Consider the following 25,892-nt stretch of genomic DNA (forward strand, 5'->3'; position numbering starts at 1 on the left):
CCGGGGTTTGCGTCACCAAGCTGTTTCTGGTCTTTGTTTTCATCAGGTTGATCTGAGAGAAAACTCTCTCCACTGTTGCACTGGAGTGCGGCAAACAGAGAAGCTTGTAGACGAAGTCGCTCAAGAGAGGGAACATTGGGCTCCCGTCTCCTTGCCTGGCGTCTCTCACTCGTTTCCAAAAGCGTTGAACGCTCGTATCTGTCGGCAGGTCCATTTCTGTATTGCGGAGCAGTCTCCATTCTGCGTCAATTTTGTTCATTTCTCTTTCTGGCACCAGAGAAGGGAATGAGGTGGCAAGTGGGGCTATTGAAGAAATCCGCTTTTCGATGACAACTTGCGGGTCGATTGCCTCCAGTCTCTTCATCTGTACGTTGTCCAATGGGAATCTGGTTAATATCTGGCTTGCCGTACCTCGTACCTCCTCCCGGCCCGACCACGCCACCTCTATCCCAACAACGCTTTCCCCTCGTGCACATGGCGCATAACCAGATTCTCAAAATCAAGGTGGTGAAGAAACAGTGAATAAGGAACCGATTTACATCGAAAAATAAAAAAGGCCCATGCGGAAAGTAAAATTTCTCTAGATTACAAGAAAAATCCCTTTTCCCCTAAACAACGTTCAAATTCCCTGGATCTAGGGGAAAATCCTTAGGGTTGGCAGCACTGTCAACACAACACAGTCGCAGATCGCGTTGGCTTTTCTTTGGCTTTGTGCCTAGACCGTAGCCTCCTCGCTCGTAATTCTGACAAAAATTAATTTAGATAAAAGCAATAACACACTATAACTATATTAATAATTTATTTTAAGTTATTATTTTATGTTGCTAGAATTAGTTATAGTTTTACATTTAATTATTTTTCTCTAAATATAGCGAAATCCTAAATGTGCTCTACGGCGTCATTTTGAAACACCGGCGTTCCGGCGTCTCGCGTAAACAAAACGTTCGCTCTGAGTAGTTTGCAAAGCTTCACAATCCACTGCAATCATGAAATTAGTCAGGTATGGTGTTGTCAGTCTTGTCATTATTGTCATTATTGTCATTATTGTGACACTAGAGTCCCAATTTTCGCAGTTCTTGCTGTATTTTTCTCGTATGTTTATTGTTCGTGCGTAACATAGCTCCAATGGCGTTCGATTTAACTGCTGAATAACTGTACCGCAAAATTAACAATTACTGGATGTTTTCCCATTGATGAATTTAATGTGTGGGTGCATATAGACCTGTGCACAGAATTTTTTATGGAAAGCTTTTGTAAACTTTACGCCGTTCTGTTTCATGCCTCTATCAATCGTTCGCTCAAAAGCCGCTTCCCAACCTTTCTGCAGATTTTTGATGAAACTTAGTCACGAAACGGTGACAATAGAGCTCAAGAATGGCACTCAAGTCCACGGCACGATAACTGGTGCGTATGATACATGTTTGATGTGCGCTTCTTTTATGAGCTTTCATGTTCGAAGTTGTAAGTATGCGTTCTTCCCAAGTTCAGTGCCGATAATAGCAACCTGGAGCAATCTGGTGAAGGCGAATGGGCAGGTATTTAAAGAGTTTAAAGCGTGTATTTTTGTCAGTGTGTTCATGCAGCTATGCGTAATATGCGATTTTACTATCTTGGTGAACACGATCGCCTGCTTTCTAACAGCAAAGTGGGCACAGATCGGAAGCACCACTGATTAAGTGTACAGAAATGTTATTTGTAATAATTATATGAACTCCCCAAAAACATATACGCTCAAGAGAAGGTGCTCTGTCCAGTTATCGTGCGTGTGTGTGTGTGTGTTGGTGCCTTTAAATATTTACGATGTACAGCTACTAACTCGCCCAACAAGAATTCCTTTTAAAGCCATTTGTTATAGCTTAACATATGTTGTGTGGTTTCTTTTATCTCTGATGGGTTGTTTTTTTCCCCAGCCGCACACACAACATTTGTAAACCTCACAACTGTTATGTGGGCAGCTAGGGCAAAACTGTGTGAATGCTGCCATCCTGGTCCCTCAAACGTATGCTGAAATTTAGTGGTTCTTTTCACTATGCTAATCCTTTACATACAGCTCGATTAATTTAATTAGAGCCAGATGGGACATATGACTTTTTTATGGAGTTGTGTGTGCTGTTGTGACTGTCCTTTGTATCCTTCTTGACTGTTATGAATCGTGCGTAATTTTATATGTTGAAGTTATACCAGGTGTCCCAGCTAAATGTAACCAAGCTTTTAAAAAACACTGAATGTCCTAGCCACATGAGACCCACTGACAAACCTAACTTGCAATTTTTTTTTCATTCTTCAAAGTTAACTAATTGGTTAAGCGTGATTAGCTAACTTTCAATTATTACCCTGGGGAACAAAGTGTCAATGGAAAAATTGTTGATCACTTTGAAAAACAGTTGACTGCGACGTTTGCACTAAGACACCATTAACGTAAAGCAGTTCTTTTTTTCTCGCCTTAAGTCCTAGCTCGCACAATACAAAAAACCGTCCACATGACAGTGATGCCATTTAAATGTCCCAGGACGCGTCTTAGAGAACAAAATCCATTTTTACTGAAGTCCTCTCCCCGATGAGCTTTTGCGTGCACATTGGGGCAGAGATGTGACCCAGCAGCTGGTCACGTGATAGCTTTCTTTTAAAGGGACACTGAGGAGAAATTGAAGTTGGCTTGTATCGATAGAATACCAGCTCCTGATCACAAAAACGCCGCTCTTACTGAAAACAAAGCTCTTGTAAGGTAGAAAATAGCAAGAACCAAATTACAGGTATCGCCGCCACAGGCCAATCTCGCAAGTACAAGCGTGGTGATGCCATAGGGCAAGAGACGCCACCTTGGAAAAATTTTCCGTCCTACATGGTGCGCGAATCTCTCAGGCTGACAAAGGTAGGTTGCGCGGTTCAGTATTGAAGGAAGTTTTGTTTTAAAACCGATAGTGCACTTTTATAACACAAGGAAGGCAGACAAAAGACAACCTGAATGTTGGAAGCAAACAAAACCGATGCTTGGCGGTGCCACAGGCGGCCAGGAGAGTTTCGATTTATGGCGCTTCGCGTCGAGCTTTGCGTGCCCCGTGGTTTTGTTTTTTGACGCGCCTCGATTTACAAGCGCCGAACAGCAGAGGAACTCCAAGTGCCGCTTCAAGTGCTAGTTAACCCTTGAAGGAGCCTGTTAAGGCTTGTCAGACGATCGCCACGGTCGATGAAAAACTATGATGGCACGATGGTCGGTGATCGTACAAGGCAGCACTTGTGTATTCGCACACTCACCCGGCGAAACATTCCCGGTTGTGCCAGTCGACCTCAAACTACTTAATGGAAATCGTTTATGAGGGACGGGAGACAAGGTACAAACAAGGCAGTTCAGAAAAATTGCTGATGGCCTATCTCTGTTAGGCCAGGATATACCTAGCGAAAGCGCGGAGATATCTGCATCAGAAGAGTGCATTCACTAGATGAGCCTTTATTGATGGATGTAACTTGAGCCGTCGTGGCGGAGTGGTAGCGTCTCTGCCTCAAACGCCAAAGGCCCTGGTTCGGTTCCGAACCTCGGCACAGGATTTCTTTTTTTTATTCAGTGAGTGAGTGGGCGGGGGGTTTCAGTGGCTCCCATGGATGCCGCCACCGAATACGTTGGTTAGCGGTTAAGCGCAGGCTCTGTTAATGCGCGTTTATGCTCCGGCGCGCTGCACGGCGACTTCACATCGGCCAAAGCGAGACCCTCTATACTCCCACTGCGCTTGACCGCCGACGCATTTGGTGGCTTCGGCGCACTGTGACCACTCTGGCGGGGAGACTTGGAGCATGTCTCTATTTCGCGTCGAGTGCGCCAGCCGCCGCCGGCCTGGCCAGACTGATACGGCTCCGCGGCGAGATGCGCGTTGTGACGTAAATGATACGGCTCCGCGGCGAGATGCGCGTTGTGACGTAATTCAATAGCTTCGGCAGTTGGGCGGAGCTGTTCTTTTCGAGCTCGGCTAATTTAATTCATTCACAGTACATATCTGAAGGTACATGCAAGTGGACGAGAGAGCCCGATCCAGTGGACCCGTTGGATCTAGCGGAAGCCGTTGAAGCATCATGCGCCGGCTTTAGTTTCAAGACGCCAACTTTAAACGCGACTGCCCTTGAGCACCCATCCTTTCTTTTGTGGCAAAAAAATAAATAACTTGGCCCTTGCAACCGTGGGAGACCTCGACACCGCCTGATGCGCCGTGCAGCCACGCCGTTCAAGGAATCACAATCCGTTGGCCCCAAAGCCCCGGCCAGCCTCCGATGGCCGCAAGGCGCCAACCTTGTCCTGGCCCCTCGCGACTCCCCGCACTGGGGTTATGGTATTTAGTTTGCAACGGCTGCTCACTGAGGAAGGGGGAAACGACCCGCCGGCGCCTAACCTAACCGTGCTCCCTCAAAAGCATCACACGCTCTGTGGGGCTGAGGTCGCTGAAATGCTGGCCGGAGTTTTTGCAAGAACTGCGTCGTCGGGTTCGGGAACAGGATCTATCGTAACGCTGGCAAGACGTCGGTGTAAACGTAAACGAAGCGACGGTAGCGACCCCCGATAGATGCCTTCAACGTGCGGCAGCGGTAGCTTTCATTTCGGCAGCTGCTAGACCACACCGCTAGCCGCCAGAAATCACGGAGTCTCCGTTTACGTCACGTTTCACGTCGCTCCGTCCTGTGACGTCATAAGATTTCTCGAGTTTGAATCGGAGCGGCAGGAAAAGCTTTTTAAACTTCGAATCCAAATTTCTTCGAAATAAATGCATCTTTCGCTCCCGGACAAGCGGCAACAAAGCCATGAAATGCCGAACTATCAGATTTTGCTAACAAAAAAAATTTGATAGGGTTCTCCTCAGTGTCCCTTTAATATTTTTCGGTAATGTGAGGTTTCCCTTCCAAAACCAGATACGCACAACTTTATAAAGTGTGCAAGCATGCCGAGCATTTTGGAACATCCCTTTTTTTTCAGAATTACTGTAAATTTGTTGAGAGTTCAGCTATGTTTTCTTTGTGAAGTTAGAATTGATGATGAAGTGTCATTTTGTGTTCAGTGTCACATTCAGAAAATGGCTTCACGATGTGCACAGAGTTAGAAGCCATCACATGTAACTCTGCTGGCAACTTGAGGCCACTATAACATTGCTAAGCTCCTGCACATTTGTGCAAAGTATTCTTGTTAAATCAGGATTTCGCATAAAATCGTTGTTTTAGCTAGAAGGTTTATGTGAAATGTGAGCTTTTTGAAATTGTTATCATGAGTTCTTACGGCAAAGATGCACTAATTAAAATTTATGGCCATGAAGTAACGACAAATTAACGAGTGGTGCTTTTTTTTCGGTAACAGTAACGCGTTACCTTTTTTTTGTAGGTAACGTAGTGCGGTAACGCTTTCCTTTTTTTTGCGTAATGAGTAATGGATTTAGTTACTTTTTGTAGGTAATGCCTACAACTGATATTTACAATGCTGCAGATGACATTCACTCGCTATTCATTCTTGCTGAAATGTAAGCACTGCACCCAAAGTTTCTAATATTTTGAGTAATTCAATTCAAATGTCCCCTTGTGAATTTTAAATGCAAATGAGGCAGCTGTAACTTGGAGGAGCATTTATACATGTTGTTTTGAGCAATGCAACAGCCAGTTTCAAGTCCATATGCAAATAAGTACATGTAGATTTCTGGCGAATGGCATGATTGTTCACTGTTAGGCTATGCTAGCTTGGAATGAGTACCTGTACTTAGTTTGCACTGGCATCAGAGCGGTTACCATCTGTGGGAGCAGAAACCGCTACGAAAACCTGGGTGTTCTGTTAATCCACTTATCGCCAACAGGTTCCCATGTACAGTGAGATAATAGTGTGCAGGGCTTTAGGAGCAACAGAGCTGGAGAGGATATGCACATACTTTTTGTGACTAAGTGTTTTGGTTTTGGTTTCCATGGGCTGTGATTACAGAAGTGAACATGCAAAACAGTCACAGGTCTTATGCATTCACAGAAAAGGATGCAATCACTGCATTGTCTGTTGGGATTGCAAGTGACTTCTGGTGGTTCTGTGGTTTGCAGCAGACAGAGCAGCTAATGCATCACTGTTCTGTGAGTAGCCATCGCTGTGGCTCAGTGGTTATGGCACTCAGCTGCTGACCCAAAGGACATGGGTTCGATCCCGGCCTAGGTGGTCGAAATTTCCGGAGCCCTTCACTACAGTGTCCCTCATAGCCCGAGTCGCTTCAGGACATTAAACTCCCATAAACAGTGTTCTGTGAGTACATGTGGCTTGTGGTTGTTTTGTGTGCCTGCTTCTGATGCCACGGCCCATGAAACTTAAAACAGAACTGTTGGCAAAAACTGTTCTGTAATAAGCTACTAAAACAAACTGGGGCATATCTTTGGTTCCTTCATTCTTAAGGCCCCGCACATTATCATCGGTTAAGCACTCAGAACCTAGAAACTGTGCGTCTCTACGCTTTCAAGTTTTAGCTTGGTATAGTTTTTTAATTGCAGATTGAGCCATTGAAAGGTTATGTGTGGTGCTGTTCGTAGCTGATGAGCAGTCTATTTCTTGGGTGCATAATGGAGTCACTTGCTATTTGTATGTTCCATCTAATCTGCAGGTGTTGATGTGGCCATGAACACTCATCTTAAAGCTGTCAAGATGACAATGAGGAATCGTGAACCAGTCCAGCTTGATAGCTTGAGTATCCGGGGCAACAATATTCGATATTACCTGTTGCCAGACAGCCTTCCTTTGGAGACTCTACTGATCGATGACACACCAAAAGCCAAAGCAAAGAAGAAGGAGGCTGGTAAGGGCCTGAAAAGACCTTAGAAGTCACTGATATGTTAAACAGACTTGTTTGCTGAGCATCGTTGTAGAAGGCCTGGTTTTGCATGCTAAACAACGTGCATCACTGCTGCTAAGCAGGCACCACAAAGGATGTCCAGCTTCTTGTCCTCTGCGTGTGAAAGTTTTCTTGGTGTGAGAGAAATATTTTTGTCATTTAACTAATTTAAGTATTTTAACATGGTAATGCTAAGGATTGGCAAGGTTATTGCACTTTCCATCATTCAAAATGCAAGTAAAAAGTCTTAACGAAATGGGCAATGAAGAAACACAGATTTGGTGTCAGTAGCATTAGAAGAAAAAGGCCAACCAACATTGCATGGATGTATAGGTGCTTTGCCATGTATAGAGAACTTGCACTCGGGCCACACTGGCCACCATATTGGTATAAATGGAGTAGGGCGAAAAGGCTGTGTACATTTCTGATCAGCTTATCACGGCCTTCTGTGGCCTGCGCTGTAGAAGTTGTATATGCTGCGAACCATCATGGCACTCATCACTTCATGTGAAAGCCTCCTACGCTGTCACTACCACATACTAATGTGCAGGTTGTCACAGATAATGCATGGCTAGGTTTTAAAAGGAAAAAAAAAAGAGTAAGTTGTGTCAAAATTGAACTTGTGATGTTGGTTGCCAAGAGCAAGCAGGAGCAATTTTCTTAACTCACGCTAATGTGAATAGCCTTTATTAATTGAATCTACTTTTACTGTGCTGGGTATAAATAGAAGGTCTCTGTTTTAATGTTGCCTGCTGAGAGGAATTTCCAAAGGTGTAATTTTCATATATTTCGAAACAAAATCCCAAGTTTTCACAACAGGAGGGCATATTTCCAGCACCTCACATCTGGCAGCACACTCCATACTTTCTGGTAATATTGTATGCCCAAGTTGATACTGTCACAGTTCCTATCAGTTGCGCATGCTTCCTTGAGAGTGTGAAGAATTATTCAAAACACTACTTCTCAGAAGCTGCACAATATGTGGTTTCTTTAAATGCTCTACAACTTTGTTTGGAAGCTATTGCCAGTGTCTAATGGTTGGAACAGTTCAATTAAACTCACTTATTTGGGTAGTATAAAGCAAAAATAAATACTGCAGTTTGCTCTGCGTGACTACCAACACATGCATAAGTCTGAAGTAAGCAACATATGCTAGTGTGATTAAAACCATATGCTGGCTGGAAAAGAACTTCGTTGGGGCATTTGGTACAGTTGTCTCAAGAAGGTATGCGCACTTTACTGTCATGTTCAGTTTCTAAACTTGGTTGAGCATTCTGAACCTGTAAACTAGTTTAGTGCATGGAAGAAACACTGCCATTGCACAATGGGATACTTGCTACATTCAATTTGTGTAGATCATTCTTGGAAGCAAATCTACAAGTGTGGATTCATTTCAAATCTCTCACTTTGAAGCTCTTCTGCTCCTGTGATGCAGTAAAGTGGATGTTGAAATTTTTGCCCTGCTTTGAAGATAGAGTACCCTTCGCCATGGATAGCTGTTCTACTGGTGCGTTTTAGCCGCTGCGGTAGCTCGGTTATGGCGCTTAGCTGCTGACTTGGAAAGACGCGCGCTCGATCCCAGCCGCTACGGTCGAATTTCAATGGAGGCGAAATTCTAGAGACCCGTGTGCTGCGTGATATCAGTACACGTTAAAGAAACCCAGGTGGTCGAAATTTCTGGAGCCCTTCACTAGGTGTCCCTCATAGCCCGAGTCGCTTTGGGACGTTAAGCCCTCGTAAACCATAAAACATGACTCATTTTAGGGTAGGTAGCCCTGTCTTGTGCAAGATGAAAAACTTTTTCAGCTTTGAGTGCACTTAAAAGATTGTCAAATCGCATGTTGGTATGTCTGTGTTCATACAAGGTGCCAGTAACTATGTAGCTTTCCCTTTTCCCGGTTGAAAGATGGCGGCTAAGGCTGCACGCACATTGCCACTGACCCGTGTGTTTTCGTGCATTCTTGCTTTTATGGTGCTTGACCCAGCAAACAAGAAATTAAATCTTTGCCAACACAATGAGCTGTGGTGCATTCTTAATGAAAGTCATTTTGACAGTAATGAATTACTTTTGCTCCCAAATTACTGCCCAAAAGTACCAATTACTGCCCATTACACTACCAATTACCGAGACAAGTAATTAAATTCCTGTAATAGATGGCATGCGATATCAAGCAAGCACGCTAGCAAACTACACACCTGTTCGACTGAGCCAAGATGGGAACTGGAAGCCACGGGTGCAGTGTTGCCAGATCTCCAAGCAGTTTCGCATATCATCTATTGCATTACAGTAATTACCGCCGTGTATGCTGTGATTCACATTTAAGAGGCATGCAACCGCAAATTATCCTAATGATTGCCTGGGATTCTCATTTTGAACTCGTGAACAGCACAGCAAATGCTTGTGTAACTTTTGTGTAAAATGTATGGATGACCACTTATTTCTTTGGGATGTAGGTACCATAAACTATTCCAATTTCTTTGGCTCATTGCCTGGAATTGAAAATAGTGCTAGGATAAAGTACGCATAATTTCACACTATGTCAATCCTTGGATGTATATTTGTTGTTCAAGAAAGCACATGTTCATGGCACTGCCTTTCTAAAACCTTCTGGAGCTACCGGTGTCTAGCTATGCCCTTTTAGGGGATTTGCTTCTCAAAGCTGGGCACATATTTCTCCCAGAGCTGAAAAGAGACCTGTGATATCAGTGGTTGCAGAAAAAGCCAATTTGGAAAATGCACTAGCACTTGCTACTAAGTGGGAGTTCATGCGATAGTTATCTGTGGTTTCTGGTCAAGTGTGCATATCACTTTTTATCCTGCTCACAGCCGCAATGGGCCGTGGCCGAGGAAGGGGCAGAGGCCGTGGCCGAGGACGTGGTGGTGCCAGGGGTCGAGGCCGGCGATAGACATCACTCCGGGCATCAGGGTATTACTTTGTTGCCACTCTTCACACTTGCACAGGCGTTCTTTGTTGTTGCAATCAAAGTTAGCTTTTTTCTAACAAGCTACCTGCTCTGCAAGGTGCTTGAAGGTTCAGAATAGCCAAATGCTTGCATTCACACAGTGTCTCTGCCTGTATAAAAAATTAGTATGTGGCTGAGCATTAGCTTCAGCTTGTTGGTTTGTGCGTGCCAAGGCTGGGGGCTGTGCATACCAGAGTTGCGTGTTGCTTTGTATGAATGCTCCAGACCTGCTGTTGAGTTCAGGCTAGAGAAATATTAATAGCGTATTAGCACTAGCTGAATTCAAGATTAATGTGGATGATTGGGCTAGCTGATATCCCATCTTGAAGATCACAACATGAGCTGCACCGCCACAGTGGCTATGGTGCTCGACTGCTGACCCAAAAGATGCGGGTTTGATCCCGGCCGCGGCGGTTGAATTTCGATGGAGGTGAAATTCTAGATGTCTATGTACTGTCAGTGCACGTTAAAGGGGCTCTGAAACACTTTCTGAGGAGAGCACATCAACTCGCTCAATCACTGCAGTGTGTTGTAATGAATACCTGAGCCAAATACTGTATAAACATCTGTAAGGGCTGCATCCGTGTATGGTCCGCGCCCTCTTTTCCCAAAGGAAAAAAAATTATATCCATGTAAGGGCCGCACCCAAACTTTCCACGACCCACGCTGGAATAGCCTTCGAAATGCACACGCCGTGACCTCCGTGATCAGCTCCGGCTGCAAACAACGGTGCGCTTGATCGTGGGGGCGACGCATGCGCACAGGAGCTTCCAGGTGCTGCCCATGGATGGCGCCGAAGGCCGCTGCTCGTCATCAACTTTTTCCTCTGCCGCAAGCTCCCGCTATCATATCGGCATCAGTATCACCAGCTCCAGCCTTCTGCGGCTGTCAGAGGCACGGGAGTTGTGGTAGCGTGTTAGTTCACTGTAGTTGTGGCTTTCGCATGCTGCCGCTGAGCGTTGCAGTTTTAGCATGATGAGCAAGCACTACACGGCTGGGAGTTTGCTGTTGAACACGGCAAGCGTGTGACGGGCAGGAAATTCGACATGGCTGAGAAGTGCGTCTGATGATTGTGCAACCAAAAGGATGCATTGAGGAACACAAGGTGCAAAAAGCGCGCTTTCCGAGGCAAGCCATGCAAGTTTCCCGAACTGGAAGAGCTGCTCTATTAAGTGATGCAAGCGCGAACAACGTCTGCGGACATGCTGCACAATTTCTTGTGGGATGAGCATGCACCAGAGCACAGCACCAGCTCGGAGTCGCAATACTCCACGAGTGGCGATTGAAAGTAGAATAAATGTCGCTCATTCCCCGATTGGTGTGTTTTTACTTCAAAAAACTTTTCCTCGCACATCGCGTGTATGGGCCACACCCCGAAAATTTGCCTTCATATCTAGAAAAAAAAAAATTTGGAGGATGCTTCAGCTTCATCTTTAAGGGTGAGATGCGACAGTGTGTTGCAGCCTTGCCAAGGAGTGCACGCCCGTTCGACGCAACGCCTGGCCAGTTGCACAATTTAAGGAAAGACGCCTGTCTCGCATATCTCGGGGGGCACCCTATCAGGGCCGTAAGGGAAGGAAAATGAAATGAAAATTGGTTTTAAGGAAAGGATATGACGCCTGTCTCGCCTGTCTCACAATTCTCGCTGGACACCATACCATGCCCTAAGGGAAGGAAAATCCCTTCCCTTGCGGCGCAGTTCAGGTGTCCACCGAGATGCGCCATTTTTCTCTCATGGCAGACAACACCGGCTTTTCTGCAACATGGACTCCTTAACGGAGTGCAGCCCTTACAGCATTTATACGGTGATAACTTCTACACCAATCGCGCGCGAAAGTTGGCAAGCCCTCCCCGGGGATTTTTTATGCTCACACCCTCCTCTGTCGCTCATACCTGCGTATACAAGTTGAGAAGTGGCTATTGGTTAGATTCTTTACGACGTCAGGCAGCTACCATGGCCGCGGCCAATAAGCCGCATTGCTCTGGCAGGTCAGGAAGTGCCGCTCCTGGAGGTCGGGCCGCCGAAGGAGCGCCGACTATCCAACGTGCAAAAAGTGACGAGAGGAGAGGGAAAGGCATGAAGACCCTAAAATTCAAATTGTGACTACAGATAACTCTGCTTCTACAAAACACATTTAAAAAGTTCTTGCTGGACAATACATATGTGAAGCAGCACGCTTTAACATTGAAGGCATACTGCAACTTTATTTTAGCCCCTTTACTTTAAGACCTCCTGGTGGTCGAAATTTCCGGAACCCTTCACTACGGTGTCCCTCATAGCCTGAGTCACTTTGGGACATTGAACCCCCATAAACGGTAACAACATTAACTGCAGTTACAAAGGCTGAATGAAAGTCAAAAGAAGGGGGAAACCATTCTAGTTGTTTCTCATCCTTTTTCTATGTTCGTTTGTCCTGTGTTAGCGTTGCTCATGTTGTGTTTTTCAAGTGCATTCAAGATGTGTATTTTTCTCTGGGATGTCTTTGGCGCCACTTGGTTTTTCAGGTGCACTGTTGCATTATCTGTGAGCGTATCTAAATGTGTTCAATTTTTGCGCACTTGGTGTACTGTCTGGATAAAATTTGTCTTTGAAATGGCACAGAATTGGGCGCATTATGCTTTGGCACTGGGTGAAATGATTGGTTTGGTACAGCTACCAAGTTCTGTGGCTACATTTTGTCAAGCAACTGGTGATGTGACAGTACCCCATAGTAGAGTTGAGTTATCATGTTTACCCACATAACTTGTTCAGTAATTTTCTTTAAGGCTGCAAAAAAGGTGGTGCGCAAATTATGCGAAGATTTTGCGAACATGTCCTAAATAAAATGACGCAGGTCAGTCGCAATTCTGCCGAACCTTAATGCAGTGCGAAAGCTTCTTTTCTGCCATTCTTTCTGCAGTTCTTTACTTTTATTTATGATGTTTTTAATTTTATTGTTATTTGTTTTCTTTTTGTTTTGTTTGCTTCAGATTTCATTTTGTTTTCATTTTTATTTTATTAGTTTCATTTTGCACTCCGCTGCCTCCCAAGATCGTTTTGCATACCAACATGGCCTTGAAGAACTGGAACAGTAGAGCTTTTGCTCTAAACTTGTAATAAGGTCATAATGCACAATATATATCCAATATTGTCCCCTCTACGTCGACCCTCCCTCCCCCAACTCACACACCTCATTAACAAAAAAAAAAAGTTGATTCCCAATATAACTCATACCCTCTCCCACCCTGGCCCACGTTTTATGCAGTTCCTTCCCACGGGATGGCATGATGGCTCGAAGCAGTTAACGAGCAATGATGCAGTTGCAAAGCCAGCTCTGAGGCAAATAGAGATAAAAGGCGATAAAAAAACACCCTCACATGCAGCCCGGCTGACTAGCAGCAAACCAAACAGCAAACGGTCCTGTAGTTTCGAATTCTGGCGCGAGCCAGATGTTACTGGAAGTTTGCTGTCGCAGCTGTTCATCCGGGAAAGCAACTGCCAGCACGACCGAGCCGGGTAAACTGCACGTAATTCGCCCCCTTTCCACTTGCAGCTTTTGCGACCGCGCCATCTTCCCAAGCCTGCCTTGCGCAGTAGGGGCCGTTATGCATGCAAATGGTTTTTATATATATATATATATATATATATATATATATATATATATATATATATATATATATATATATATATATATATATATATATATATAAAAACCTGGTTGAGGAGCTCCCCTTCAGCTTAATTGTTTGTGTTGTTTTAGAATTGATTGTGAAATTCTTGGTGCTTTAAAAAAGTAGGTTGTCTGAAGGCATGTCTTTTGTAGGGCTCAGGTTTCTTATCACCAGAACTTGATTCTGTAATGGGTAGTTAGCATAGTGGAGACTTATACTGGATTGCTGGACGCCGGGCTGGACGCTGGACCTGGCCCCGCCCTTACCAATGCTGTGCGCTGGAGGCGTACATTAGTCCGTATACCGGTGTCCCAGCTAAATGTAACCAAGCTTTTTAAAAGCGTGGAATGTCCTAGCCACGTGAGACCAACTGAGGGTTGTTTAGAGTCGCGTGACCTAGTCTGCAGATATTTTTTTTGTTCTTCAAAGTTAACTAATTGGTTAAGCATAATTAGCTGATTTTTAATTATTACCCTGGGGAACAAATTGTCAGTGGAAAAATACCGTTAACATTAAGTTTTTTTTTTTTCTGGCCTTAAACCCTAGCTCGCACAATAAAAAAAAAACGGTCCATGTGACAATGGTGCCATTTAAATGTCCCACGACGCATCTTAGAGAACAAAATTCATTTAACTGAAGTCCTCTCCCCGATGAGCCTTTGTGTGCACATTGGGGCAGAGATGTGGCCCAGCAGCTGGTCACGTGATAGCTTTCTTTCAAGGCCAATAAATAAAGCTACGTCAATCGTACCTTGATGGAAACGGTCTACGACTTTTACATTCATACTTTGTTCCTCAAATCAATAATTAAAAAGTTAGCTAATTAGGCTCAGTTATTTAACTTTGAAGAACGAAAAAAATAATGACTAGGCCACGTGACTCTGAACAACCCTCAGTTGGTTTCACGGGGCTAGGACACTTCATCTTTTTTAAAAGCTTTGTTACATTTTTTATATGCAGATGACACTGCTCTGGTGATACCAATTGAAACTTATGAAGAAGCATGCGGCAGGGTGCAGCGGGATGTTCATTTTTTGATAGAATGGTTCAACGCTAATCAGATTTATACTAATATCTCAAAAACCTGCCTTCTTTGTTTTCATAGTCCATACAAAAAACTTCGAACATGCTCTAATATATATCTTCATGATAAGAATTGCACATGCTGTTCATGCCCACCTTTGGAACTTAAATCGAGCTTCAAGTATCTTGGCATGACATTTGACGAAACTCTGTCATGGAACTTTCATATTCAAGAACTAGCCAAACGTTTGCACCTGGTGTGTGTTTATATGTATGCCCTACGATCTATTTGCGATGTGTCGGTTAGAAAAATGATTTATAAAGGGTTAGGAGAATCCATATTGCGATATGGAATAACAATTTACGGAACCGCATCATTATATAAACTAAACGTACTAAGCCGCATACTGTACAGAATTGCATCTAATCTCGCCTACGGAACCAGCTGTCATGATAAAGCAGTAATAGCTAGTATGGAACATTTTGAGATGCTACCGGTACACAAGCAATTTATTTTTGACATGTTGCGCAACGATTTCTTCCACAGCGTCTTTAAAATCGACAACATTAAAGTACGATGTCTCCGTCAGCGGGAAAAATACGTCATACCACGGATTTACACTAATTATGGAAAAAACCGCAGTCATTATGTTCCTTATTACTTCAATAAGATGCAAACCGCCCCGAGCATTAATGAATTAAAACAACTTAACAAGTTTCTTCGATCGTGGTTGAATAGTAATGTTGAGTGACAAATTTTTAATCTATTTTTTCCATGTTCTCAGCGTTGCCGTTTCGTGCATGAAAGTGACAACGGTGGAATGCTTTCTTGTATGTACTCCACGTTTTTTGTACTTGTGTTCGCCTCGCATCACGGAAGCAATTTCTGAGTCTGTCTGGTTCGAGCTCTTTTTTGTTTTTCTATTTTATTCACTGCTGAGTCATGTACTTCACACCCCGGCTGCCCAGCCACTTGCACAAGCGATAACGCTTAAGCGGGCTAGAGCATGTACTTACGAATTGAAGTGAATAAAAGATATTATTATTATTATTATTATTATTATTATTATTAATATTATTATTATTATTATTATTATTTAGCTGGGACACCTGGTATGTCTCTGTTGTGCTAATTCTCTGATATCTGTGTACTGAATGTATCCTTCTATGTATGCATGCGTCTGTTATATATGGATATTAGTATAAACTTCCATATAAACAAAGTTTGGCTGTAAGCTGTAGTTTTTTCTTCTACTGATGCTACTGTATCTAACCTTATTGTTATTTTATTCTACTTTCAGGTTCACCAGCAGGGATTAATTTCCAAAAAGAAGAGTACTGCACTTGGAGATGCGTTTGGCGGTCATTGTTTTCAGACGGAGCAAGAAGTTTTCTTATTTGCTTGGTTGGATGGTTTTCTGTTGTTCTGTTAAATTTCACACAGTTAGCTTTCCCACAGTGGCTTAGCCAAATAAAATAATTGGGTAGTGGTTTAAATCCAATGACTTATAGTAAAACTTGCTATTTGGTTGCTGCTGCAAATATTTAAATTTCGTTGTCTTTCAGTTCACCTGTCTGTGCCAATATAATGCAGTAAAAGCTCGTTAATTGGAACTTCACGCAACCGGGAAAAAAGTTAGAATTATCCAATGTTCGAATTATCGAATAGCCTCGAAAAAACTGACGAGAACCATTTGCATTACGGTATATGTACCGTATTTACTCGCGTAAAACCCACTCACATAGTGAACCCACCCACCCCCGATTTTTGCCTAAGAATTGCTGAATTCGTCCTGTCATATGCATATCTATTTGGTCCCAGAAAGAAAAAAAAAGTGTCTGTTGTTAATGCTTCCCTCCATGTCGCACTGTCACTGTCCACAACGCATTTCTTGGCAGTGCGCCAAGATGCTGCACAGCGACCTTTTGATGTTAGCTCTATCATAGGGGGGAGCGCGCTTGGCAGAGTGCCAGCGCTTGTCCGGTTGTGCAAGCCTCGTTTTCGCAATGTTCATCTTATTGTGCCATGGGCGATTGGGGCGGATGCAGTCTACTGCCACTCAGTCATTGGAACGCGCGAAAGCAGCAAGAGCCTTTTGCAGGGGATGATGCTAAAAGCTGGTGTCATGATCGCGGCTGACCGCGAAGTTCTCTTGGTGACTGATGGGTGGAAGAGTGGACGACACTTGTAAAGGAAAAAAAAAAAGTTTCTCGCACGTAATTTATAGCGCCCGTCTGAAGTTAGCCTTTCATGGGCATTGTCTGGGGCCGCGCCGACAGTACTTATCTGTATTTCTGAATTAACAGGGCTCGATAATGAGTATTTACCGTGTTTACTAGCGTAATGGACCCACTTTTTTTTCCAGAAAAGATGACATCAGCTTGGGGGGAGGGTTCATTACGCGGAAGAAAAAAAGTTTAGCAGCGCGTCAGGCTCTTGTTCATGCTGGCCACGGAGGCACCCAACAGATTTTTTTTTTCGAAGGGTCGAGATTTCACATATCTCGGTCCGTCCTTCCGTCAACAAACGCGGGCGGTCAGACGCATTCGTGCCGCTAGTGTTCAGCGTCGTTCAGTTTAACGAGATCCGGAAATTTTGTGCTAACCGGCGGCGAGATAACCCGGACGTGCTGAACACCCGCCCTGAAGGTCAGGCGCGCGCGCGTTTCTTACTGCGGGGTTAAAAACGGGACAGTGAGGAGTGTGTAATGCGAATGTTTAAGCTTTAGCTTAGAGTGCACAACGTCTTGGCGCTCTGCCAAGTTCGCTGAGCGTCCTCCCACCCCTCTGGCTGGAGCTCTTCTCAAAACATAAACAAGTGGTCATGTCGGCCGCGGGCAGCAACTTGGCTGCCAAGGCCTGTGCTGCAGACAGCAGCGAAAACTGAGGAACTCCCTAGGCTGCAAAACAAAAAAAAGTAAATTCTGGCCGACAAAAGTGGGTGGTGGGTCCATTACGCGAGTATATAGGGTAGTTCTGGGTTCGGGAGGCTGGGGGGAATAGAGGGTAGGCAGCGGTCACTGGCGGCGGCGCATAGTTGGAATTATCTGTAGGGGAACCAACAGACTCGCTCTCGAATAAACGGGCTCTTTTTATACACAGACTGTATGGAGCTTGGCCGGACCAAGTAGAGTAGTTCGAATTATCGAAGTTCGAACTAGCGAGCTTTCACTGTATGAGGGAAAACTTTGTTGCTTACCTGAAAGAAGGCACTCGCTTCAAAACGGTCTGTGAGTGCAGTGCGACTAGCACACAATTTATTGGCTCACAACAGTGCAGTGAACTGTTGCCTTTTTTTTTTCAACATTGCATCATGCTGTCATGTTGTATATACATCCTTATTTCAGCCTACCTTCGCTGAAGTAAGCTCTTCATCTAAATGTTATATCTCTCTCTTGGCTTATGTTTACTTTCTGTTTCTGTGAGTAAAATAAAAGTATGACGTGGTGCTGCAGTTGTCATTACTCATATCTCTTTATTAAGATCATTTCTGGTTATACATCGTATAATTGTGGCAGGGTGTTTTCTTGCACACTGTCATCTTTCCATTCAAAAAAGCATTACTTTTTTTATTTTGCGTAGTTTACTGGTTAAAGCATGCAAAACCTACTTGCAGTGACAGCTGCTGTTGTAATACAAATGATCAGTGGTCAATGACCTTCCCTGCACAGCTTAAGTATGAACTGTCATTTTGCACATTGATTGCCAAAATTGGAACATTTACGGCAGCTAAATGCCTCTCTTGCTTATGTCTAATAAACCATCATTGGCTGTGCAACTATTGTCTGAAGAGACTGTCTATACAAGCGACTCCCTATTAGATGATAGGGTGGGACCTTGCAAATCAGCTGAGCGCAATTAAGTTTAATGGGAGGGCTACAAGCTTAACGTGCGCCGACATCGCTCAGCATGTGGGTGTTATTGTGTTCATCATCCATCGTAGTGCGGCCGGTATCGAACCAGTGGCTTGGATTAGATGTATTTTAGAGGCAGTGCGGGAGGATACGTCGGATACATAATGGATTTTGCACAGCATGATCCGCTTCTACATGGAGTCGCTGAGCATGTGCATATTGCCCTGACGTTGCGAAGTGCCGGCCAGCTAAGCTCGCGCTTGCTGCATCGAGACCAGTCTGCGCGTGCTCACTGGTGGCGCTTGGAAGCGGATCGTGCCATGCTAAATCTCTCGAATAGAATGGAGATTGCACTTGCGACCCGGTAGTGGGTACAACGTCCTTGGTGGGTAAGGTAGAAAAGTGGGTAGGGTCACAGATCGCACAAGTATGCTATTATATGTTCTTTCAGTTCTTTGAATTGATACAACTCCGAAGTTTATGCGCAAGTCGTGCTTCAACCACTGACCATGCATGCACTTGCAGAGAACGCATCTGTGGTGGCACTGGCGATTTGATTAGTGGTGCTTCTTGTACAAGTTTTGTTAATTTCTGAAATACTACAGCAAACCTGTCCCATGGTTCAGCATGCCTACACTTAACACATTTGGTATATACCGGATGTTTCACCCAAGGTTTTCCACAATTTTTTTAAAATATGCTTTTTGACTTAAAAGTGCGCTTTTTTCAGCAAAGCATTGTCGGCAGTTTAGGGCATGAGAACACAGAAGACATGCTACCAGTAGGCTGGTTAACTAATACTGAATGGTTGACATGTAACTGTAGTTGGGCTCCTTAATTATTGAGAAGTGTGTAGCCCACCATAAGTAATATAAATATCAGCTTTTAGAATTATGAAAATGCAGTTACCCTTGGTGCTGTGACGAAACAAATTTTCACTATTTTGACGAGTTACGTGCACTGGAGGGGTTGCTTTGCCTGCCAGCTTTTCGAAAGCGCTTGTACTATGGCGCAATGTAGGCAAGATTTGATGGGTCACAGCACTGAGGGTAGCTACACTTTCAAAATTCTAAAGACTAATATAAATGCTACTTACAGTGGGCTACACACCTCTCAATAAATAGGAACTAACACTACCGTATTTAGTTGCATAATTTGTACACATTTTTGCTTCAAAAAGGGACGCACAAATTGCCCGGAGATTTTATGAACACTATCTAAAAAACTTGTGCACTTGCACAGCAGGGAGCATAAATACCTATTCTGTGTTCCTTAATGTTAACTTTGTTCAGGTATACACAGACTACCAGTATTGTTTTCGGAACTATTGCGATGCAACTTCTGTCATGATGCCTATTGTGAGATTAATTTGCCTTGTTTCGATATGGTTATGATACAGTTCGTTGTATTGTTATTCTGCGTTGTTGTATTTTTGGTTGTATTTCCATAGTTAATTCCAGTGCCTTTGCTTTACCCTTACTATTAGTTGTTTATATTACGATCTTCACCAAAATGATGTATTTTTGAACTGTTATTACTAACCCTATTTTGCCCTCCTGCAACAATCCCAAATGGGATTAGCAGTATGTATAAATAAATATGCGAATACAGGTTTTTTTTCACAAACGTGGGCAATAAATTAGGGGTGTGCAGCTTACGAGAATAAATACTAATAGGAAATTATTCAATATTACTTAACTAGCCTACTAGTTGGCACAATTTAGCTGTATTCTGACATGCTACACTGCTGACAACTCTATACTGAAAAAAAGCACTCTCCCAAGTCAAAAATTGCATTTTTGGAAATTGCAGAACAGCTTAAATGAAACACCCAGTAGGTGTAGTTCTTGCCCTGTGAATTTGCATACATTGAAGAGAGAGAGAATGACTTGAGACAGCAGAGCCTAATGCATTGTGATTTTACAAATGTTTAATGTAACAGGTTGTAGAACAGTGTTTTATAAGTGGGAAAAAAATATCCGAGATCCATTTACACCGCATCAAGCACACTTGTAAACAGATGAAGTGCTAATATGAATGTACACTTTCCAAAAATTCCATTCCATTTTGGGAAAAAATAAAGCACATCCAGGTATCATTACCATACTGATATAATCTACTAAACGCAGCCATAAAAAAGTTAACCTTCCCCACTGCTTCATCGGGAATATTAAACTATGTCACAATGCCATAACCATTTTTTCTCATATAATGAAGTAACCCCTAGAATCAGATGCTTTCACATCCAACACACTGGACACAAGATTTAAAGTAAATAAAATTCAGATTTCTGTGATCTAAACATGAACTCTCAGTGCTAGTAACAAAACTCTTATTGCTAGTAACAAAAGTCATATGCAGTGTAGACTCCGCGGTGTATCAGGCGCACGCAAACGATGACAGAGACAGGATGAGGGCAAATGGGCTGATTCACATGTCTAATCAGGTGCTTAAAATGTAATCTGATGCACTCGGAAGCATAAGAGAAGTGACGAAGCCTGCTATCACTGTGATGACAAAAAAATCACGGCATTTGTCAAAAATAGCAGTTCCATCTGCAAACAGAAGCACTAATTTTAAAATCCAAAGTACCAAACCTTAAGCATGTAAACAGTGGCACAGAGTATATATACCAAGCATGCCATTACCAAGTGATAATGCTGCTACTTGGCTATATCAGTCATGTAATAAGTAATATAATGATGAAGAACCGCAAAAGACGCAGGATAGAGACAGGCAACAACACAAGGTGGTTGTCACTTGCCTTGTGCTGTTGCCTGCCTCCTGCGTCTTTTGCAGTTTTTCGCTGTATAATGTCTTACCAACTGGCCATATACTATTATGTAATATAATATGGCATAAAAATGTACAACTGATCCAAAAGAACAACAGAAAAACAAACTTAACAAAAACAGACCAACAAATATTTGCATGCTTGTACAGGCATTTTGCATACCAACATACCAAGTTGCATGCCTATGTACGACACAACAGAGTTGCAGCATTATTTAAAGCATTGTTGGCAAGCACTAAAACAGCCAACTTTGAATTTGAGTCTAGAAGATAACCATGAGCTCTTCTTGTGACCCTTCACGCAAGACTGTGAACATTGCATTTCCTTACATTGCTGCATCAGTGGTAACATGGGTACTATAATATCCCATCAGCTGTCAAGCTGATCGCTCTTCATGATTTTCAAATTCTATCATAGCCAGACCTCACCCATACATCACACAGGCAGAATTTACAACTCGGCAGCAGACAGCAACCAATTTGCTTCTAGAATCCCACTACCTACACAACCACATGCAACTACCATATATTACTGGCCTTTCCTCTTGTACTGTAGTATTTCTAACCCATGCCTGCCCCGTACCTTTCACCTGTCCAACCACTTGGAGAGCTGATTCAGTGCTACACTTGCTCACACAAAGCTCAAAAAACTTCGGACTGAAAACGTGAATGCCACCCTAAACCTGACCAATTGCATGACATAGTGCTGGGCTCACTACTGCAAATTAAGTTTAGCTTCTACTGCACTTGAACAAGTTGCATTACTGCTAGAAGGCAGAGCCTATAGTTTTAGGGAAGTTCAAACATATTGATCAAGCGTCACGTCACTAGCCTCACCACTAACAATTTTAGCATTCCTCTGGGCCCTATGCACCACAGTTGACGGGCTAATGGTTCAAAGAGAATTAAGGCTCACAAAGACAAGTATACTAGATTCTGGTACTTTCGTCGATTTGAACAAGGCATCATTATCTATCGGGAAGCATCAAACATGATTCGGTTTCAGCATTGCTTTTGGCTCTGTCTTGCAACGTTTTTGCAATAATATTTGACCATGAGAAATAAAAGAGACTTGCAGAACAGGCTTGGGGTTGAAATTCACTTCACATTCTGGTTTTTTTTATAACAGTGCTTTCACAAATAACATACTTAATCTACAACAGCACTTTATAACACATGCAGCATTCTGATTCTCCAGCCTTTTTAACAATGAGCCTTTATAAACAATAACAGCAGCTCAACACACAAAGCAATCAGCTGTGGCTAACATGAGTCCTTTGGTCCCTGTACTTGATGTATGGTGAGTACACATCAAATCCAAAGGAAATGAGGTTGTCGAAGAAGACGCGATACCTTAGAGGAAGCACATAGAAGTTGAGAAACTGTGCAGGTGGCCAAACTACCCACTCCACCCGGTATATGGTGCCACCTTTGCACCACAGCTCACGACCCAGCTCAGCCCACGTGGAACGCTCTAGGAGGCTGACTGTGCCAAAGTAGACAGCCAGACAGATGGGTGAAAACACAACCTGGTCATACAGTACCTTCAGCAAAACAGTGCGCAGGGATCGACCCAGCATCCATCGGTCCAAAAGGACGTACCTGAAAACAATGGTGTGAAAAAATGTTCTCATTATAGCACATAAATTCAGGCAGATGAAAGCATGTTTCCCTGACTCAGTAAAGCAGTAAACAATAAATGGAGGCTCATAAAAATTTAGCAGCCAAGGCTAAAGATATTTATATTTCTTCTATCATTTGAAGCTCTCCACTCAACATGTTCAAATGTACGACAAAAATTAAAATTAATGGACCACTGCCGGTGGTATCACTGCAATGACGTATCACCTCATGCATGCTGTGCTCACACAGCAGAACACTCCAGTTGTCCTTGAGCAATGCGAAACCCTCAATTCCACTCAAAACTATAAAATAACAGTGTCGTTCTATGTAACTTTGGATCAGCTTGTACAGAGTACATTCAGAAAGTACCATTACAGCACCATTGGACACCTTGAATGCAAATACTTTTGCATGCAAAGTGGTACTGAAAGGGGCCAAGTGATTACGAGTTCATTTGCTACCACAGTCACCTTCACAAGATTAGACCTATCTTACCAAAGGGGCTACTTCATGCCTCAATTGCAAAACAGCATATACTATGCCAAGAATTCTCACAAGAAAGGTTACTTTGCCAGTTTGTTTTCTTCTACCAAGTCATATTTTTACAAAGAATTTTTGCTTAGTTTGGGTAAAATAGCTAATATAATTCTTTCCTTTGGTGTCTGAAGGTTGTTAAACAATTACTCTGCAGTCGTAACATACATGAAATGTTGCATGACTTGCTGTGCAGATATGATTAACACGTCAGTTAAATGAAGGCTGCTAGAATAGAAAATTCAAGCCACTGGCACATGTGTAATGCCACAAAGTTGAAAGAGCATGACAACAAACAAAACAAATTCAAATTACATTGTAAATTTTCTGTGTTCAATATTTCATACATGTAAACGTTTTTCTGGAGCTTGTCCCATACCTTGAAAGAAAATGAAGAGAGTCAGTTCAATGTCTACGGGAACTGTCCCGGAGAGGCGGTGGTCTCAGATTTGATTCCCAGACCAGGACATGTCTTACTCCAACTACGAAGTTTCTGTGAAAGCTGTATAGCTTTCCTTTGATGCAGTATAGCTGTGCTTAGGTGGATGCTAATGAGTAATAACTCCCTTACTAAAAAATCAAGGAAGGTATAAAGGACATGAAACTTCACTAAAACAAATAAAACAAGTACACACCAATAATGACAGACCATGCCAGTGGTAAGACCAGCTGCTGCCATGTGTGATGTCCTTACTGCGTTGATGTCAGCCTGGTGGCCACACAATATTTCGTAGTGCTGCTGGACGAGGTCACCAGTAATCCCCATAACGGTCGATATTGTGGCATTGGTTGCCACCAAGTGGCGACCAAAGAGCGCTCGACCAAATCTCCTGAAAAGCTGCAGGGCTCCATATTCCATTGGATGCAGTTCTCCAGTCAGTTCTGAGCTTGTTCGACACTGGCAAAAGAGAAGAATTTTAAATAATGGATGTTCCTATTAGCACTTGTCCTTACCAAGCATTCAGTTTTCCCAAGGGCCAAGTGCTGATCTATGCACACAAACTAAAATCTCCTCAAGCAGAGAAAGCTGTGCTAATGGGCAGTTGCCAAATAAAATGTTTATCTGCGATACTCAAGGACAAACCAAAGAAATTTTTTTTTTTGAGCCTCCCATTCCTGGACTGATGACTGCCCCCAGGAGGATCCAAAAAAGCAAACAATTTCTTTCGATAAAGTTTACCCTTCTCATGTGGCACAGCACAACGCGAAAGGCTTCCACAAGGGTGCTGCTCTCGATTACGCGCTCATGAGGCGTCCACACGGTTACCCAAAAGCTGACGGCAGCTCCACTAAAGCGCTGCAGAAAGTTGTGAGCAATTTGTTTTTTGATAACGTTATTTATTACCTTAGGGCATAAGGGAGTTGGGAAGGTAGAAAGAAAAAAAAAAAGAGGTGGTGTTTGATGAATGAGAAAAGGTGGGCCGATCTAATGAAGACGAGGATTACACGCCTTCCCACGCGGCTAAAATGGATTACACGCGGCTGAAATGGATGAGGCTACATTTGGCTGCTTACGAGTTGAGAAGACAACTAGTGACCCGTTAGAATACACTGTACCGTTAGTTTCTCGAATGGATGGATGGACAGCGGAATAAGACTCACATTTCCATGGTGCACAGCAAATGACGCACTGTTTTAGTAAACTTTACTTCGAACATACTTCAGAACACAAAACGATCAAATAGCACAACGTCGTCCCAACATCGAAAAACTTGAAACGACCAAAGTGACCAAAGACGGATACTAAAGCAGAAAAAAAAAGCTGACAAAAATGCTGACAGACTGCCGAAACAGTATTGTAATTACCAGCTACGTGGATCATATGGATATATGAGCGACTTTCTGTATTCGATGGGAACACCAGCAACAAAAAAAAAAAAAGCCCACACATGAGAAGACCGGCAACGGCGCCACCATTCAGAACAACCGCGAACGCTCCACTGAACTTGAATGAACACCATAGAGTTGTTAATATTTAGCAGCTCTATGCTGAACACATCATTCAAACGTTCCTTCTCTAACTGGTTCTAGTGTGATCGTCGCGCAACGATAGCGCGAAAAATGAACTGTTCTTTCCAAAGTAAGGTTGCATATGTAAAAATATAACTACTTTTAAAATTGATAGACGGCGCTACCATCTGTAACATCTGAATCTTAGAGTTTCTTACTGTACCCTTGAGGGAAAAGGTGGGTTTTCACGTTTATCCTCCTCCTCCACTTCAACCCACAATAAACGCCCGAGGCATGCTGGGAAGACAAAAAACTGGATTGACGTCTAGTGGCTTGTTGACTATGTTACGGATTAGATTTTTTCGGTTGTTCAGTTTCGTTTTCGTGGTTGTAGTTTTTACCAGCGTTTTTAGATAACTTGCCCCCGGGATGCGGCCCCACTTCCGTTCCCGCTTTCATCTCAAATAATACCCCTGTCACACGGCCAGTTTCAATCACCCTCGAGTCGAGGGTCTTCGAGATTCTCAATCGCCATCGAACTCGTCGCTGCTACACGGCAAATCTCAATGGCGATTGAAATGGTTCTCGTGTCTTACGCCACGGATGTGTGGCGCTACAATCGCTACTTTGGATTTTGCAAAAATAACAAAAATATTTGATAAATGTATACTAAA

The 25,892-nt window shown here is 43.2% G+C and overlaps 2 protein-coding genes across 6 annotated transcripts; one reads left to right on the forward strand and one right to left on the reverse strand.

The window, feature by feature from the left end:
* The first annotated feature begins 856 nt into the window (after nucleotides 1-856).
* On the forward strand, nucleotides 857-17,918 carry SmD1 (small ribonucleoprotein particle protein SmD1). Its single transcript, XM_077647785.1, has 5 exons — nucleotides 857-1,000; nucleotides 1,328-1,404; nucleotides 6,600-6,791; nucleotides 9,655-9,754; nucleotides 15,766-17,918. Exons 1-4 carry the CDS (start codon nucleotides 987-989, stop codon nucleotides 9,732-9,734), a joined length of 363 nt encoding a protein of 120 aa, XP_077503911.1. The 5' UTR covers nucleotides 857-986; the 3' UTR covers nucleotides 9,735-9,754; nucleotides 15,766-17,918.
* A 2,312-nt stretch (nucleotides 17,919-20,230) lies between these two features.
* Nucleotides 20,231-25,238, reverse strand: LOC144114201 (mpv17-like protein 2). 5 transcript variants are annotated; one of them, XM_077647784.1, is made up of 3 exons: nucleotides 25,075-25,238; nucleotides 23,904-24,166; nucleotides 20,231-22,713 (listed from the first exon to the last, which is right to left on the reverse strand). In XM_077647784.1, exons 2-3 carry the CDS (start codon nucleotides 24,125-24,127, stop codon nucleotides 22,365-22,367), a joined length of 573 nt encoding a protein of 190 aa, XP_077503910.1. In that variant the 5' UTR covers nucleotides 24,128-24,166; nucleotides 25,075-25,238; the 3' UTR covers nucleotides 20,231-22,364. The 5 variants fall into 5 exon arrangements, with proteins under 5 accessions (XP_077503910.1, XP_077503908.1, XP_077503909.1 ...); XM_077647782.1 differs by having other exon boundaries at nucleotides 24,871-25,136; XM_077647783.1 differs by lacking the exon at nucleotides 25,075-25,238 and adding an exon at nucleotides 24,614-24,761.
* Nucleotides 25,239-25,892: the final 654 nt, after the last annotated feature.

Source organism: Amblyomma americanum, chromosome 1 (genome assembly GCF_052857255.1).
Source record: "Amblyomma americanum isolate KBUSLIRL-KWMA chromosome 1, ASM5285725v1, whole genome shotgun sequence".
In the NCBI taxonomy this organism is placed as follows: Eukaryota; Metazoa; Arthropoda; class Arachnida; order Ixodida; family Ixodidae; genus Amblyomma; species Amblyomma americanum.

What these genes read in the sequence shown, in the direction of transcription:
- SmD1 (XM_077647785.1), top strand. An exon ending in AGTCCACGGCACGATAACTG is followed by an intron (nt 1,405 to 6,599) that starts GTGCGTATGATA and finishes TCTAATCTGCAG; the next exon opens with GTGTTGATGTGGCCATGAAC. An exon ending in AGCAAAGAAGAAGGAGGCTG is followed by an intron (nt 6,792 to 9,654) that starts GTAAGGGCCTGA and finishes TCCTGCTCACAG; the next exon opens with CCGCAATGGGCCGTGGCCGA.
- LOC144114201 (XM_077647780.1), bottom strand. An exon ending in GGCATGGTCTGTCATTATTG is followed by an intron (nt 22,714 to 23,903) that starts GTGTGTACTTGT and finishes CATTGTTTTCAG; the next exon opens with GTACGTCCTTTTGGACCGAT.